This window comes from Euprymna scolopes, chromosome 43 (genome assembly GCF_053919585.1).
Source record: "Euprymna scolopes isolate OS-2025 chromosome 43, ASM5391958v1, whole genome shotgun sequence".
Lineage (NCBI taxonomy): Eukaryota > Metazoa > Mollusca > Cephalopoda > Sepiida > Sepiolidae > Euprymna > Euprymna scolopes.
In genome coordinates this window covers 31,051,139-31,065,321 of record NC_136524.1, presented here as the reverse complement: position 1 = coordinate 31,065,321, position 14,183 = coordinate 31,051,139, and the positions used below count along the sequence as shown (strand labels likewise).

The window sequence follows — 14,183 nt, the reverse complement described above, 5'->3', positions numbered from 1 at the left end:
CTTGAAAACAATTGCCAATCCAAACGCTATTTCCTGGTCTTTTTTTTGTTTTTGTTTTTTTTTTGTTTTCTCCCATCTTCTTCCAATTCTCGCCTTGTCATCATTGCTAACATTAGTAGTTGCTGACGATGTAAGCACGGGTTCAAAAGTAAAAAAAAAAAAAAAAATGAGGAATGAAGGTGTCAACTCCAACAAAAAAACTTCTTTGCAGCATCATTTGGAGACATACCACAGATAGATACGACCTCGTGGAATGTCATATAGGAAACTGCAAAGCCCATCCCAATCAGCCCACCTGTAGTTAAACGTCTTCTGGACGACCAATCAAAAACTTAAAAGAAAAATCAATCTCAACATCAACACCAGCATGATGAGAAGAAACCAATGAAAGAGAAGAGGAAATAAAACATAATTCAGGAGCAGAAGTGAGAAAAAGATCAAGTAAAGATGGTTGATGAAAGTCATTATCAGAAAAGCATGTAGGGGAAATGACAATTTGGGACAAGTCATGAGAAAACTTAAAACAGATTTCATCAGCTGGACGTATGTTATTATAGTGAGGGTGGGGTGATGGGTGGGGGGTAGCCAGAAAGTGATGCGCATTAAAGTTATCAAAAACAAAGATGGAGTTTAATGGATGAAGTTACAATGCATTATCAATACTACTGCATATAGCATCAACATCTGAGCAGTCATTGTCAGAAGGCAAACAATACAAAAAGAAAGTCAAATATTTATTTTCACCATGACTAATGTTTGGCACAAAATTTAAAAATAAACTCAAAATGTGGTCATTGAGAAAAAGTGCAAACAAATGAACAGATGAATGATTTGAGGGCAATTTTACCCCTACATTACTCCCCATGGGGGTGGGCGACCAAAGTTATTCCGGAAAATCCATTCTAGCAAAAATTTACTTTCACCATGACTAATGTTTGTGCAAAATTTCAAAATAATTCAAGATGTTGCTATTGAGAAAAGTGCAAACAGACAAAAAATTTTGACACATTTTTACCCATATAATGCTCCCTAGGGGAGCAACCAGGGTTATCCTAGAAAATCTGTTCTGGCAAAAATTTACTTTCACCATGACTAATGTTTGCCCGAAATTATAAAAAAATTCAACAACAAGGACAACTTTTTTCAGATCAGACAATCCTGATACAGAATCTTCATGAGTTTATTATTTTACAAAGGAGTCACCACTTATCAAGGACCAAAGCCTACTCGAGGATAAGGGTCAATGAGTGTCAGGTAGTCAGTGAGATAACACAGTAAACATAGAAATGTTGAAAATCCAGTAGAATTTCATTATTTAAGAGGACAGCTCAACAAGAACTTGTTTACATTGGATTTGAATGCTACCATGTTGCAGTGAAGTGGGAAGCAGCTTCATGGTATTGAATTCCATATGCGAGCAATTCTAGGAAAGAATTCTTTTTTGTATGAAATTTTTGTTTAGTTTTAGGCATAGATAGAGAGCAGAAGAAATTGTTGACAGTGGTTGTGTACAAAAAAACATTGTGTTTGCTGTGAATGTTGTTTTTTTTTGTTTTGTTTTTTTTTACAAGGAGTCACCACTTATCAAGGCTCGAAGGCCACTCGGGGATGAGGATTGATTAATGTAATGCGGTAGTGTAGTAATTGATAATGGTGTAAGTTTTTTTTGGCTTTTGTTTAACATAGGCATCACCACATTATCAAGGCCAAGAGGCCACTCAAGGATAAGGGTTAAAGAGTGTACAGTAGAAATTGGACAATATAGTAATCATTTGTAATGAAAATTTGGTAAATTTGATAATTTATATGGAACGGCTCATCAAGAACTTATTTACGTTAGACTTGAAGACAACAATATTGTAGTCAGCCGGAAAGCAGGAAAACGGAAGACAATTCCACAGGCGTGCAGTTCTAAGAAAGAAGCTTTGTTCATGGAATCTACGTTTAGGTTTAGGCACAGATAAAGAGTGGAGGGAATTATTGATAGTGTTTACAGCTAGACGAGTGTTTCTTGTGAAAGTTTGGCAAGGGGGGAGGGAACATAGATTGAAGCTCAGTCGAACACTTTCCATGGAAATAACGATACATTAGAGACAAACTCGCATTCAAGGCTACAAAGTCTATTTTGAACTCTATCAAGGCAGGACAAGTCCTTTCTAGCAGCTCCTGCCCAGATGTGGCAACAGTATTCCATCCTTGGACGTACCTGGCTCTTATATAGATAGAGAATAGCATCAGCAGTGAGATATCTACCGGATCGATAGAAACATCCCACCATTTTTCCAGCGGCCTTGGCAACAGATTTGATGTACGTGTTCCATTTAAGATCAGGAGTAATGGTCAAGCCAAGAAGCTTGTCAAAACTTGAGGCCTCCTGAAGACGAGAGCCAGTCATTTCAATTGATGCCAGATGTGGATCAGAATGTTGATGATGTAAAGAGAGAAGCTTGGTTTTAGATGCATTAAAAGTAACCAGCCACTCTTTACCCCATTGTACTACGTGCTCAAGATCAGAGGAGAGAGAATTGGAGAGAACTTGGTCGTTTACTGTCTTAGATGTGCTACCATAAATGGTAGTGTCGTCAGTTGGATACAATTTGATTATTTAAAGGGACGGTTCAACAAGAACTTGTTTAAATTAGACTTGAACTGGCCAATAGAATTTAAACATTTTTATCACTCATCCTTTCTCTCTTTCATCCTTTCTCTCTCCCTCATCCTTTCTCTCTTTCATCCTTTCTCTCTCTTTCTCTCTCTCCTCCATTTCTCTTTCTCTCTCTCTCTCTCATCCTTTCTCTCTCCCATGGAAGGATTGAGCTGCAAAGGACTTAGCTTTCTTTCTTTGTGCATTCAACAACAAAGATTTTCCATGAACAAAGTTTCTTTCCACAAGTCAACAGTTCTAGGAAAGTAGGTACATTTGTGGAAACAGTGTTTAGATTTGGGCACAGGTAGAGAGTAGGGGGGATCTGTTGATAGTCATTGTAGCTAATTGAGTGTTTTTTTGTGAAAGTTTGGCAGGAGGGGAGATATAACTTGAAGCTCAGATGAGCACTTGCCATGAAAATAATGATAAAGAGGAGACAGACTCGCAATGTTTCTTCTGTGGGAAAGAGGTTGAAGCTCAGTTGAGATGCAGAAGTCTTACTCACTTAAGAAACGGCAATAGCAGCAATTTTTTTGTGATCATCATTTTTACTAACTATCTCACTGTCCGCAATGCATATTTAATCGTCTATAGTTTCAATCTGAGCAAAATTACAATTAAAAAAAAAAATGTATAAGTGAAGCTTCTTACCTTTGATCTGATGATACAGGAGGAGGCGTAACGGATCTAGCAACAGGTTTTGCAGTCACTGGAATACGTTCACATTTTGAATGCGGGAAAGATTCAGCATCTGCTGATAGCTTAGGATATTGGTTGACATCATTTTTGTTCCTGAAGGCAGCAGGAAGAGTTTCCGATTTGTTATGTTTATTCTTCGATTTCGGTAATTTTGGCAAGACTTTACGGTTGTTAAGGGATTCCAGTCTTTGCTTTTCATCGCGCTCGTATAGATGCATGTTAGAAGGTTCTTCAGGTGCATTTTCAAAACTGTCCTTTTCTGAGAAGGGATTTGTTGAATCAAAAGATTCATTCATGTCATCTTCAAAAGGATTCAAGCTTTTCTCTTCTCCATACATAGGATATCCATGAGCTAGAAGGCAAGATGAACATGTTAAAAGAGAAAGAAAGATTGAAAAAGTATGACAATACATGCATACACACACACACACACACACACACACACACACACACACATACATACATTAGTGAATCACCACTTAATAAGGCTAAATCTACTTGAGAATAATGGTTAATGAGATCAAATGTCAGTTGAATGATGAAGATTATGAGAAAATTTTTTATACTATTGTAGTCCACAGGGAAACACATCCCATTGTAACATATTGTAGAATGGAAAGAGACTTTGTTCATGGAAAGTCTATTGTTAAATGCACAAAGAAAGAAAGGTAAGTCCTTTGCAGTTATGGTAGGAAAATAAATTCTTGCTGTGGCTGTTTTACAAGGAGGAACCAGAGAGTGAAGCTCAATCCTTCCATGAGAGAGAGAGAGAGAAAGGATAAGTGAGAGAGAGAAGAGAGAGAGAGAGAAAGGATAAGTGAGAGAGAGAAGAGAGAGAGAGAGAGAGAGAAAGGACGCAAGAGAGAAAAAATGGGCGAGAGAGAAAAAATGGGCGAGAGAGAAAACACGAGCGAAAGAGAAAACACGAGCGAAAGAGAAAACACGAGCGAAAGAGAAAACACGAGCGAAAGAGAAAACACGAGCGAAAGAGAAAACACGAGCGAAAGAGAAAACACGAGCGAAAGAGAAAACACGAGCGAAAGAGAAAACACGAGTGAAAGAGAAAACACGAGTGAAAGAGAAAACACGAGTGAAAGAGAAAACACGAGTGAAAGAGAAAACACGAGCGAAAGAGAAAACACGAGCGAAAAAGAAAACACGAGCGAAAAAGAAAACACGAGTGAAAGAGAAAACACGAGTGAAAGAGAAAACACGAGTGAAAGAGAAAACATGAGTGAAAGAGAAAAATTGAGTGAAAGAGAAAACATGAGTGAAAGAGAAAACACGAGTGAAAGAGAAAACACGAGTGAAAGAGAAAACACGAGTGAAAGAGAAAACACGAGTGAAAGGGAAAACATGAGTGAAAGAGAAAACACGAGTGAAAGAGAAAACACGAGTGAAAGGGAAAACATGAGTGAAAGAGAAAAATTGAGTGAAAGAGAAAACATGAGTGAAAGAGAAAACACGAGTGAAAGAGAAAACACGAGTGAAAGAGAAAACACGAGTGAAAGGGAAAACATGAGTGAAAGAGAAAAGATGAGTGAAAGAGAAAACATGATTGAAAGAGAAAACATGAGTGAAAGAGAAAACATGAGTGAAAGGGAAAACATGAGTGAAAGGGAAAACATGATTGAAAGAGAAAACATGAGTGAAAGAGAAAACATGAGTGAAAGGGAAAACATGAGTGAAAGAGAAAAGATGAGTGAAAGAGAAAACATGAGTGAAAGAGAAAACATGAGTGAAAGAGAAAACATGATTGAAAGAGAAAACATGAGTGAAAGGGAAAACATGAGTGAAAGAGAAAAAATTAGTTTAAGAGAAAAAATGAGTGAAATGAAAGGATGAGTAAAAAAGAAAACATGAGTAAAAGAGAAAAGATGAGTGATAAAAAAAAGTTTAAACTATTTAAAATTGTCTCATTTAGTTAAAAAAAAATATCAACATAGTAAGTAAACCCTGATCAAATCCAAATGAGCAAATACAAGAGTTGAGCTCATTTCTGGTACTAAATAAAAAAACAATTACATAATTACATGTCATATCGAAATCAGTAAAAAAAAAATTTAAATCATGAAAAATGATTGAGTAAAAATCTACTAGCATATATTCTCCATCTGACATTTTTTATATAACTTGTTTTGATTGGACCAGAAGTCATCAAAACAAGTAATATAAACAATCAGCTCTCATTTGAAAAATTTAGATCTGACATTTTTTAATTAGAAATAGCAAAAGATAACTGAAAACAAGGGAGATAAGTCATTTTGTCATATGGAATCAGATGCAATAAAAAAAAACTGATAAAACTGAATTATGCAATGAATTTTTTTTTTTTTTGTATAATTATTTTTCTATGCTGTCATTTTTTAAAATTTTCGGAATTCTTTTTTTTTTTACTAATTTTGACATTTAATCTAATTACATAGTAGTATTTTTACTTAAATTACATTTTTTTTAATATAGCATTTTGATGCACAAGCACACCTAATTTTCTTTTTCACAAATATCTGGAAATCAGAGCCTTGTCAATAGGCCTCTAGTCATGCCTTTCAACTATGCTATGAGTTATTCTGTAGTGCAGGACAGGGTTTCCCAAACCTCAGGACATTATGGAGCCTCTGAGCAGGGCAAAGGTTTTTCACGGAGCACTAACAAGATAATTTCTAAAATAAATACGAAAAACATTAATTTCAAAATTTAACACTAACTAATGATAATGTTTGCAACCATTTTTTTTGTTTTTGATTAATCAAAAATTGTTGTATATTTTGTTAATTTATTCTTTATTTAATTTTTTATGAACCAACCTGAAAATCTTTACATCTATAGTTATGTATCATATCTTTTTCCAGTAAAAAAAAAAAGATCAACAATTAAATGTCTGCAGCTGTTTAATTTTTCCATATAAAGCAATTTGGTATTCTGTAAGAAAGGGCTTGCAGAGCCTCTCAGCCTCACTCACAGAGCCCCAGAGCTCTGTGGAGCCCACTTTGGGAAACCCTGGTATAGAATACCATGTAATTATACTAAACAAGAAAAATACCTATCCAAGAACAGAATAGTTTTTGCACCACTTTAATGTACTCTAACAAAGATTCAAATCAAAATATGATAAAAGCCTTATGTCTAGAATTCTTATTCCAATTTTGATCAAAATCTATTACATGATTGTATAAAATGTCTAAAATTCGAATCTTATGCTTAAGGTCGCTTAGAAAATTGAAACTCAGGGAATCCTATTTAATCGGTGTTTAATAACAATGGATAAAATTTAATGCAAATCTGAAATACTTGAATTTCCAAATGGAAGATTGTGCTAATATTATATCCCTTAAAAATACCAGAAAGAAACAGAAATTTGGTGAATTGATTAGTTGATGCTTAGTACTTATTGTTAAAATTTCACAAAAAAATTGAGATATCTGAATTTGAGCCTCTTTTAAATAAAGTTAAATGAAACCAAAATAGTTCACATTATTACACTTAGCAATTGTGTTATAAGATGATCGGTTAATTAGTTTAGTACATGCAAATATATATATATATATATATATATATATATATATACACGTATACATATCTAACTTTATATAAATAATCAGTTATACTATTTATGTACAACAAATTAAGGCATGACAAGACACGACAACTGCTCCTACTTATTCTCTTTATTTGTTTAAGGTTACGCATGACTAATGGCTCCTGCTGTTTTTTTTTTTTTGTTTTTCTTATACTAAAAATCTTTGAAAAGCAAGCAAGTTATTTGGGAGTAGGCGAGGGGTCAGACCTAATGGGGGAAAATATGAGTCAAAGATAAAAAAATTTGTTTACATTTTAAAATCATAATTTTTTTTTAATAGTAAATGCTTACAAAAACTAACAGAAACAAGTCGAGCATGTGAGATCCCCCTCCACAAGTAAAAAATTTAGTTTTACCATGACTAATGTTTGTGCAAAATTTCCAAAAAGTCCAAAGCATTGTTATTAAGAAAAGTACAAACAAACGAATGGATGAACGATTTTGGGGGCAATTTTAACCATATAATTGACCCTAGCGAAGCAACCAGAGTTATCCCAGAAAATCAGTTCCGGCAAAAACTTACTTTCACCATGACTAATGTTTGTACAAAATTTTAAAAATCCAAGCCGTGGTTATTGAGAAAAGTGTGAACAAACAAACAAACAGACCAACAGGAGCGAATTACTAGGTCTAATACCTCCTTTGTCAGAGAACCAAAAAGAGAATAAAAAGTGAATATATTAATAAATTATTTAATAGCCCCAAATCTTGGTCATCAGTCAAACAAAAAAATAATAATTTTTTTCAATGATTTTTTTGTGAAGAAAAAAAAAATAGCAAGCCATTTCATCTAAATTAAGGTTGCTTAAGTGGTGTACCTAAATATCATACAAATAGACAATCAGAACGAGCAGCTGTCATACATTTGTCATGCTTTAATTTGTTGTACATAATTTTAAAAAAAACCCTCAAAAATCATTATGACTCTGGTTGCTGGACCAAAAACCCAACATTTTGTCAGATATTATACAGATACATCAACTAGTATGATATAATTAGGCGAGAAAATATAAGCATGTCAAGATAAAAAAATGGGGGGGGTCCAAGAAATACTTACATAAGTCATTTGGACTCTTTGAAACACCCTCCAACTGACTTAACTTTGCAGAAACTTCCAAAAATTTAGAATTTATTTCAAGACTATCATTTTCTTCTTCTTCCTCCTCCTCCTCAAGATCTGCAAGATTCCCAACATCTGTTCTTCCAATGCTCATCAAGCTGGCAACACTCTGCATATCCTCATCGCTAGAAATTATATGAAAGAAAAAAACAGAAAGAAAACATTATAAACTATCAGAGCTATTAAGCACTGCTTTGGTTGAGGGATAACATTTAAAAAGAAAACATTTCTTATGCTAGTCTAGGGTTTTATGCAGACAAATTAGTGTAGTATCAAAAATGTAGTATCCAAACAGATATTACACTTTCATCCCAACCAAAAGGCCAAGGTGTAATACTGACAGTAGTGTAGTATCCAAACAGATACCACACTTTGATCCCAACCAAAAGGCCAGGGTGTTATACAGACAGTAATGTAGTATCCAAACAGATACCAACTAAAAGGTCAAGGCATAATACAGACAGTAGTGTACTATCCAAACAGATACCACACTTTGATCCCAACCAAAAGGCTAAGGTGCTATACAGACAAATTAATCAAAGTTGGGAATGTGCAGTAGCAATTTTGAATTCTGAAATTAAATTCTGAGTCAATTATTGCTTCTGTGCATGTCCACATGAGTTTTTCAAAATACTTTCCTCTTTAATATATATATATATATATATATATATATATATATATATATATATAAGTGAACGTGTCTGTGTACATTTCCCTACACAATAAATCTGTCAATTTTCAGTCTACAGACTAGAAGTTTAATATACAGGGTACTGAGATTTGGGAAAATCTTTATGATCGGTTTTCGGACAGAAATTTGGCTATTAAGGGATCAAAGTTCAACAATTTGACCTTTGAGAACTCTACCAAACTCCTCCGACAATTTTGGGTATAAACACTTGAAATTTTAGATATAGGTTCCTTGTACATGGATCTAACTTAACTTGATTTGAGCCCAAAATAATAAATGTTAAGGGATCATAGTAGGGGTCAAAGTTAAAAAAAAAAATTGACTGCTTATTTTTTATTTATTTTTTTTTTTTTGCTCAACATACACCTCCAAACACCTGGGTAACACCAGGCTGAAATGCTAGTGTATATATATATATATATTATTCTTTATATCTACAGACACTTGTGTTTCATGTTTTCACAATCATCAGTGAAAGAAGTGACAATTCCTTTTGGCCGGGAGATTCAAACCCAAACATAAAATCACCTTTGACGCCATTAGCTAAGCCTTTACCTTCAGGTCACCAAACAATTGTCACAGAAATGAACGGAATTAACAACTTATGAACGCCAAATTTGGGCATTGACAATAGACAGTCTAGACTGTTCAAACGAGCAGAAATCGTAAACATTGCTTTAATGTGAGTTGACTGCCTTTTAGTTTTTATTTTCCGAACAGTGCCCATCACACAAAAGTTAATAAGTAAAAAACTTCCTTTTTTTTTTTTTTTTACATAGGCGTCACCATTTATCAAGGCCGAGAGGCCATTCACGGATAAGGGTTAAAGAGTGTACAGTAGTCAAAAGGACAATATAGTAATCAATAGTAATGGAAGCTTGATAAATTTGTTAACTTAAGTGTAACAGCTCATCAGAAACTTGTTCACGTTGGACTTGAAGACAACCATATTATAGATAGCTGGAAAGCAGGAAAACGGAAAACAATTCCACAGGCATGCAGTTCTAAGAATGGATAAATTTATTTCAAGGATTTAGAGGAATTAAAAAAAAATCAAATAGCAATTCAGACACTGCCCCTCTGCATCCAAACTATGCTGATTATCAGACCTTTCTATACCGATTTATACATTTTTTTCTTTCCTTTTTTAAAACTTTTCAGTTTAAGATGTTTTCTTTTTCTGCCTATTTTTCATAACTTCATAAATTCAAACATTAGTTTATATGAATATAAATATTAGTCCAATTTCTGAGGGTTTATACTTATATATGAATACAACTAGCAAAGCTATGGAGTGTCTATGGAAGTATAAATAAACATTTTTTTTTCTTTTTTCATTATTTCTGTATGAAAAAACTAGGATGAAATAAACATTCATCCAAAATAAATATATAAGATTTTTAATTGTAATATGTTCTATCAACCGAAAGAAAAAAGAAAAGGGAGAAAAAAATTTTTAAATCTTAAAATAAAAACTTTTTAAAAAAATTTTCTATAGACTTTAAAAGTCAAAAATTATCTCCCTTGCTTCATTCAGGGGACAGATTAGGTTGTAGCGAATTAAAGAACTTCCTAACTTTCGACATAGCTCTACTGGAAGTGGTGAGAAAGCAAATCAGTTCTTTCATTTTTTTTTTCTCTCTCTCATGCCTATATCTCTCTTGTGTATGTACTTTTTTTTTTATTACATTTTTCTGATCAGTCTTTTTTTTTTCAATAATCATTGAAAATAATTATTGAAATTAGTTTTACTTTTTAAGATCTTTTTAAACTATTTTGGGAATATTATGTATTGGATATGTTTGTTTTTTTTATGCTGTTATTTCGATTTCAATAATTTTATACTTTCATAAACACATATTTATCATATAAATTCAAATAAAAAAATTTAACTTTAAAATTTAAAAAAAAGCTTTTATTTTTATAATTTCATAAACATATATCTCCTATATAATAAAACTAGCCTGGGTGGCTGGCGTTGCCCGGGTGTTTGGAGGTGTGTATTGAGCAAAAGCAAAAAAAAAAAGTTGTAGCAGGCAAGCAGGCTCGAACCCGTGACGCAAAGACAGAAAAGAAAGTGGAGGTGTGTGTAAGGGTGTTGGTTAAAAAAAAAAAAAAAAAAAAGGAAAATTGCGAGCACAAAAAAAAAAAAAGTGGTAGTAGGCAGGCAGACTCAAACCCGTACCGCGAAGGAGGAAAAAAGCGTGGAAAAAAAAATCCTTGCCGTTGCATCTATTGCCTAACCAGAAGTGGCGAAGATTTAAATTAAGGCTAGTCAATCGAAAAGAGGGGATGACTTTCGAAAATATAGGCAAAAAAAGTGACCCCTCCTTGTAGAAAAGTGCTCAGTTGAGGATGATGGAATCAATGTTTTTGGCCAATTTTTCAATATTTGTCGTCCGAAGGGTCAAGCTTCAAAACGATACTGATCTTATGAAAATCTGTCACCTCTGTTGAAAGTTTTAATCATACATACATACATTTAAACAGACAGGTCAGATTTACATTATAGATGGATATATCCATGCTTGTCACCAAATTGAATACTGAAATGCTCAGATCTTTGGGTCTATAGGACGAAACTATATGGAAATTTGCAGGCTTTTAAAAGATTATAGTATTATTTTATGGTTAAAATTTTATGACAATTGGCTAAAAAAAAAAATATATATATTTTCAAACCAATAAAATATGCCCAAATTAGCATACATTTATATATATATATATAGTGTCATAGCAAGCCAGCTTTAGTTTTGCTGCTTTGAGATAATTTTTGCTTCGGATTTTTTTTTGCTCTCCCCTGTGGCTTTGCCAATCTATTAATATTCTTCATTTTAATCTTTCGCTAAAACAACTTTTGGTACTTATGTATCTTTTGACCCGTACTTTTGCAACGTTGGCACGGGTGCAACAGATTTTTGATGAGAACCGACAGAAAAAAAACGAGCGCTGACATGACCGACAGTTGTCAAGAACCACTGGAAAAAAAAAAAAAACGAAAATTATTTTTTGCTAAATTTTTTTTTTTTTTATGTATTTATTTAATGGGAAGGAGGGTATGAAGGGGTTTATTCTTACTATTTATGTTTGAAATCATTTGGTTAAGAGTTTGGATCAGCAACTTTTCTTGCCAAAAAAAAAAAAAAAATGCTAAAAAAATAAACATAAAAAACAAAAAAAAAAGGGAAAAATATTGAAACTTCATGTGAAAAATATTATATGTAAAATAAACAAACTTCAAACCCCCCTCCCCCATAATGTAAAAAAAATTTTTTATCTTTTGTGGAAAATATTTGTCTTAAAAAATTAACAAACACTAAATTATTTTTGCTTAAAACTACAAAGAAAAATAAAATGATTTATTACAATTAAAGTCGGTTTTTCTAGACCTGTTTGTTGCATTTTGTTTACATTTTGAATCACTGCTGTTATTTAAGTTTCCCGGTGTCTCTGATTACCGCTCAGCTTTTTCCGTTTATTCTCATCAGCAGTCCATTGCACCCGCACCAACATCCAAAAAAAATCTGGATCAAAAGATACATAAGTACCCATTTCATTAAATGTCAATGTGGTTCTTGGTAATACACAAAGATGCTATCATCGTTTAAAAATCCATCCATCCATAGCCTTGAGCCCCTGGAGGGGCATAGGCCATCTACAACTTGTAGATTCTTTTGTAGCGAGGAGTTCTTTTTACAGGGGACCGCTCCACGCCCAACCTTCCAAGAAGGTACATACCGCGCATAACCTTCCAAAATGGTCACCCATCTGGTACTGGCCAGGCTCAATGTTGCTTAACTTCGGTGATCTGGTAAGAACCGATGTGTCAGCATGATTGTGTCGTTTAAAAATGGCCCCCACTAAAATCAGGGACCACGCCACAAATATAAGTAAACAAAATCAAAATTACACTTACGTTGCTTTTCCTTCCCGCAGAAAAAGACAGGAGAGTGTGAAATGAAGACTTGCTTCTTTTATCTTTTTTGTTGCTGGCTTCAGTTGTAACGTTATTGTATTTTGTGAAGGAACATGGCTGGCAAAGTTTGTCATATTTATCGGTTTTGATGCTAGAATTTTTCTTCTTCCTGCTTTGCTAACCTGAAAAGACAAATAATAAAAAAATAAATAAATAAAACTTTTTTTTTTTAAATTCTAATCCTTTGATGCTGATAATTATTCCACATATATAAAATTATGTAAACATTCAAACAATTACTGTAAATAAACAAAGACAACAATTGTTTACATACTTTTAGATATGAAACAATCATTGGCATGTCATCCATTTGTCATTTTAAAAAATGTGAACTTTAAAGAAAAAAGAAATTTTTCCATTTTTGATAAATAAAAATCTTTTACAGATTTTTTTTTTTTTGTGAGGGGGATATTTAATCTATTGGAATATATATATATATATATATATATATATATATATATACTATAAAAGTGAAATTGTGTGTGTATATTTCCCGACCAAACTACTCTGTCAATTTTCAGTCTACAGATTCAAGATTTGACATAAGGGGTATTGAAATTTGGGAAAATCGTTTTAATCAGTTTTTGGTCGAAAATTTGGCTGCCAAAAGGGGCAAAGTTCAAAAAATTGGACCTTTGTGGTCTCTAGCAAACTATTCAGCCAATTTTGGGTCTAAACATTTGAACTTCTACATAAAGGGCATTCAGACATGCAGTAAGCTTTTAAATCAGTTTTTGTGTGAAAATTTGGCAGCCAAGAGGTCAAAGTTGAAAGAGTTGACTTTGCAGACTCTACCAAACTCCTCTGCCAATTTTGGGTCTAAACATTTGAGATTTTAGATGTAGGTTACCTGGACATGAGTCAAACTTTTTAATATACATATACATATGCACATAAAGTTATGAACCGTACATAGAGCCTGAGCAAAGCCGAGTTAAACTGCTAGTATATAAAATCACTACTACTTGAACCCTAGTGCCACCAAATCATGCTATCTGGGGATCATAGCTTTCTGAGATAAAATGCACCAAACATTGATGTTATTGCTTTTTCCTTTCCCTTTGTAAAACTCAATCATGTTCTGCAAAGATAAAAACAACAACTGTCCTTTAAAAAAACAACCAAACCAAATAAACATTTGAAGATATAAAGAACTTAAACCAAACTGGATTCGGCAGTAAATAACATGAAAAGGGTTGGTATGCCACAAAATAAAACAAGCAAATTAAACATTATGAATGAATATTTGAAGATATAAAACATTTTCTCCAAAGTTACTGGATTTAACATTAAATAACACAAAAAGGGTTGATATGCCATAAAATAAAACAACCACAATTGACTATTTGAACTATGTAAATAGCCACTAACAAAATTAAGTTTTGTTGGATTGGGGGAGAGACTAAAGAGTCTACTTTTAGATATTCATGAAAAAAATGCAATTTTTGCCAATTTGAGTGATGATGTATT

The 14,183-nt window shown here is 33.2% G+C and overlaps 1 protein-coding gene across 7 annotated transcripts in view; it reads right to left on the bottom strand.

Moving 5' to 3' along the window:
* Positions 1-14,183, bottom strand: part of LOC145268270 (EH domain-binding protein 1-like) — a 725,308-nt gene that overhangs the window by 567,364 nt on the left and 143,761 nt on the right. For all 7 annotated transcript variants that reach the window (XM_080123631.1, XM_080123633.1, XM_080123634.1 and 4 more), the window contains exons 5-7: positions 12,654-12,835; positions 7,984-8,171; positions 3,299-3,698 (exon numbers count right to left, since the gene is read on the bottom strand). In XM_080123631.1, the coding sequence (XP_079979757.1) occupies positions 3,299-3,698; positions 7,984-8,171; positions 12,654-12,835 (770 nt within the window). The remainder of the gene's footprint in view (positions 1-3,298; positions 3,699-7,983; positions 8,172-12,653; positions 12,836-14,183) is intronic.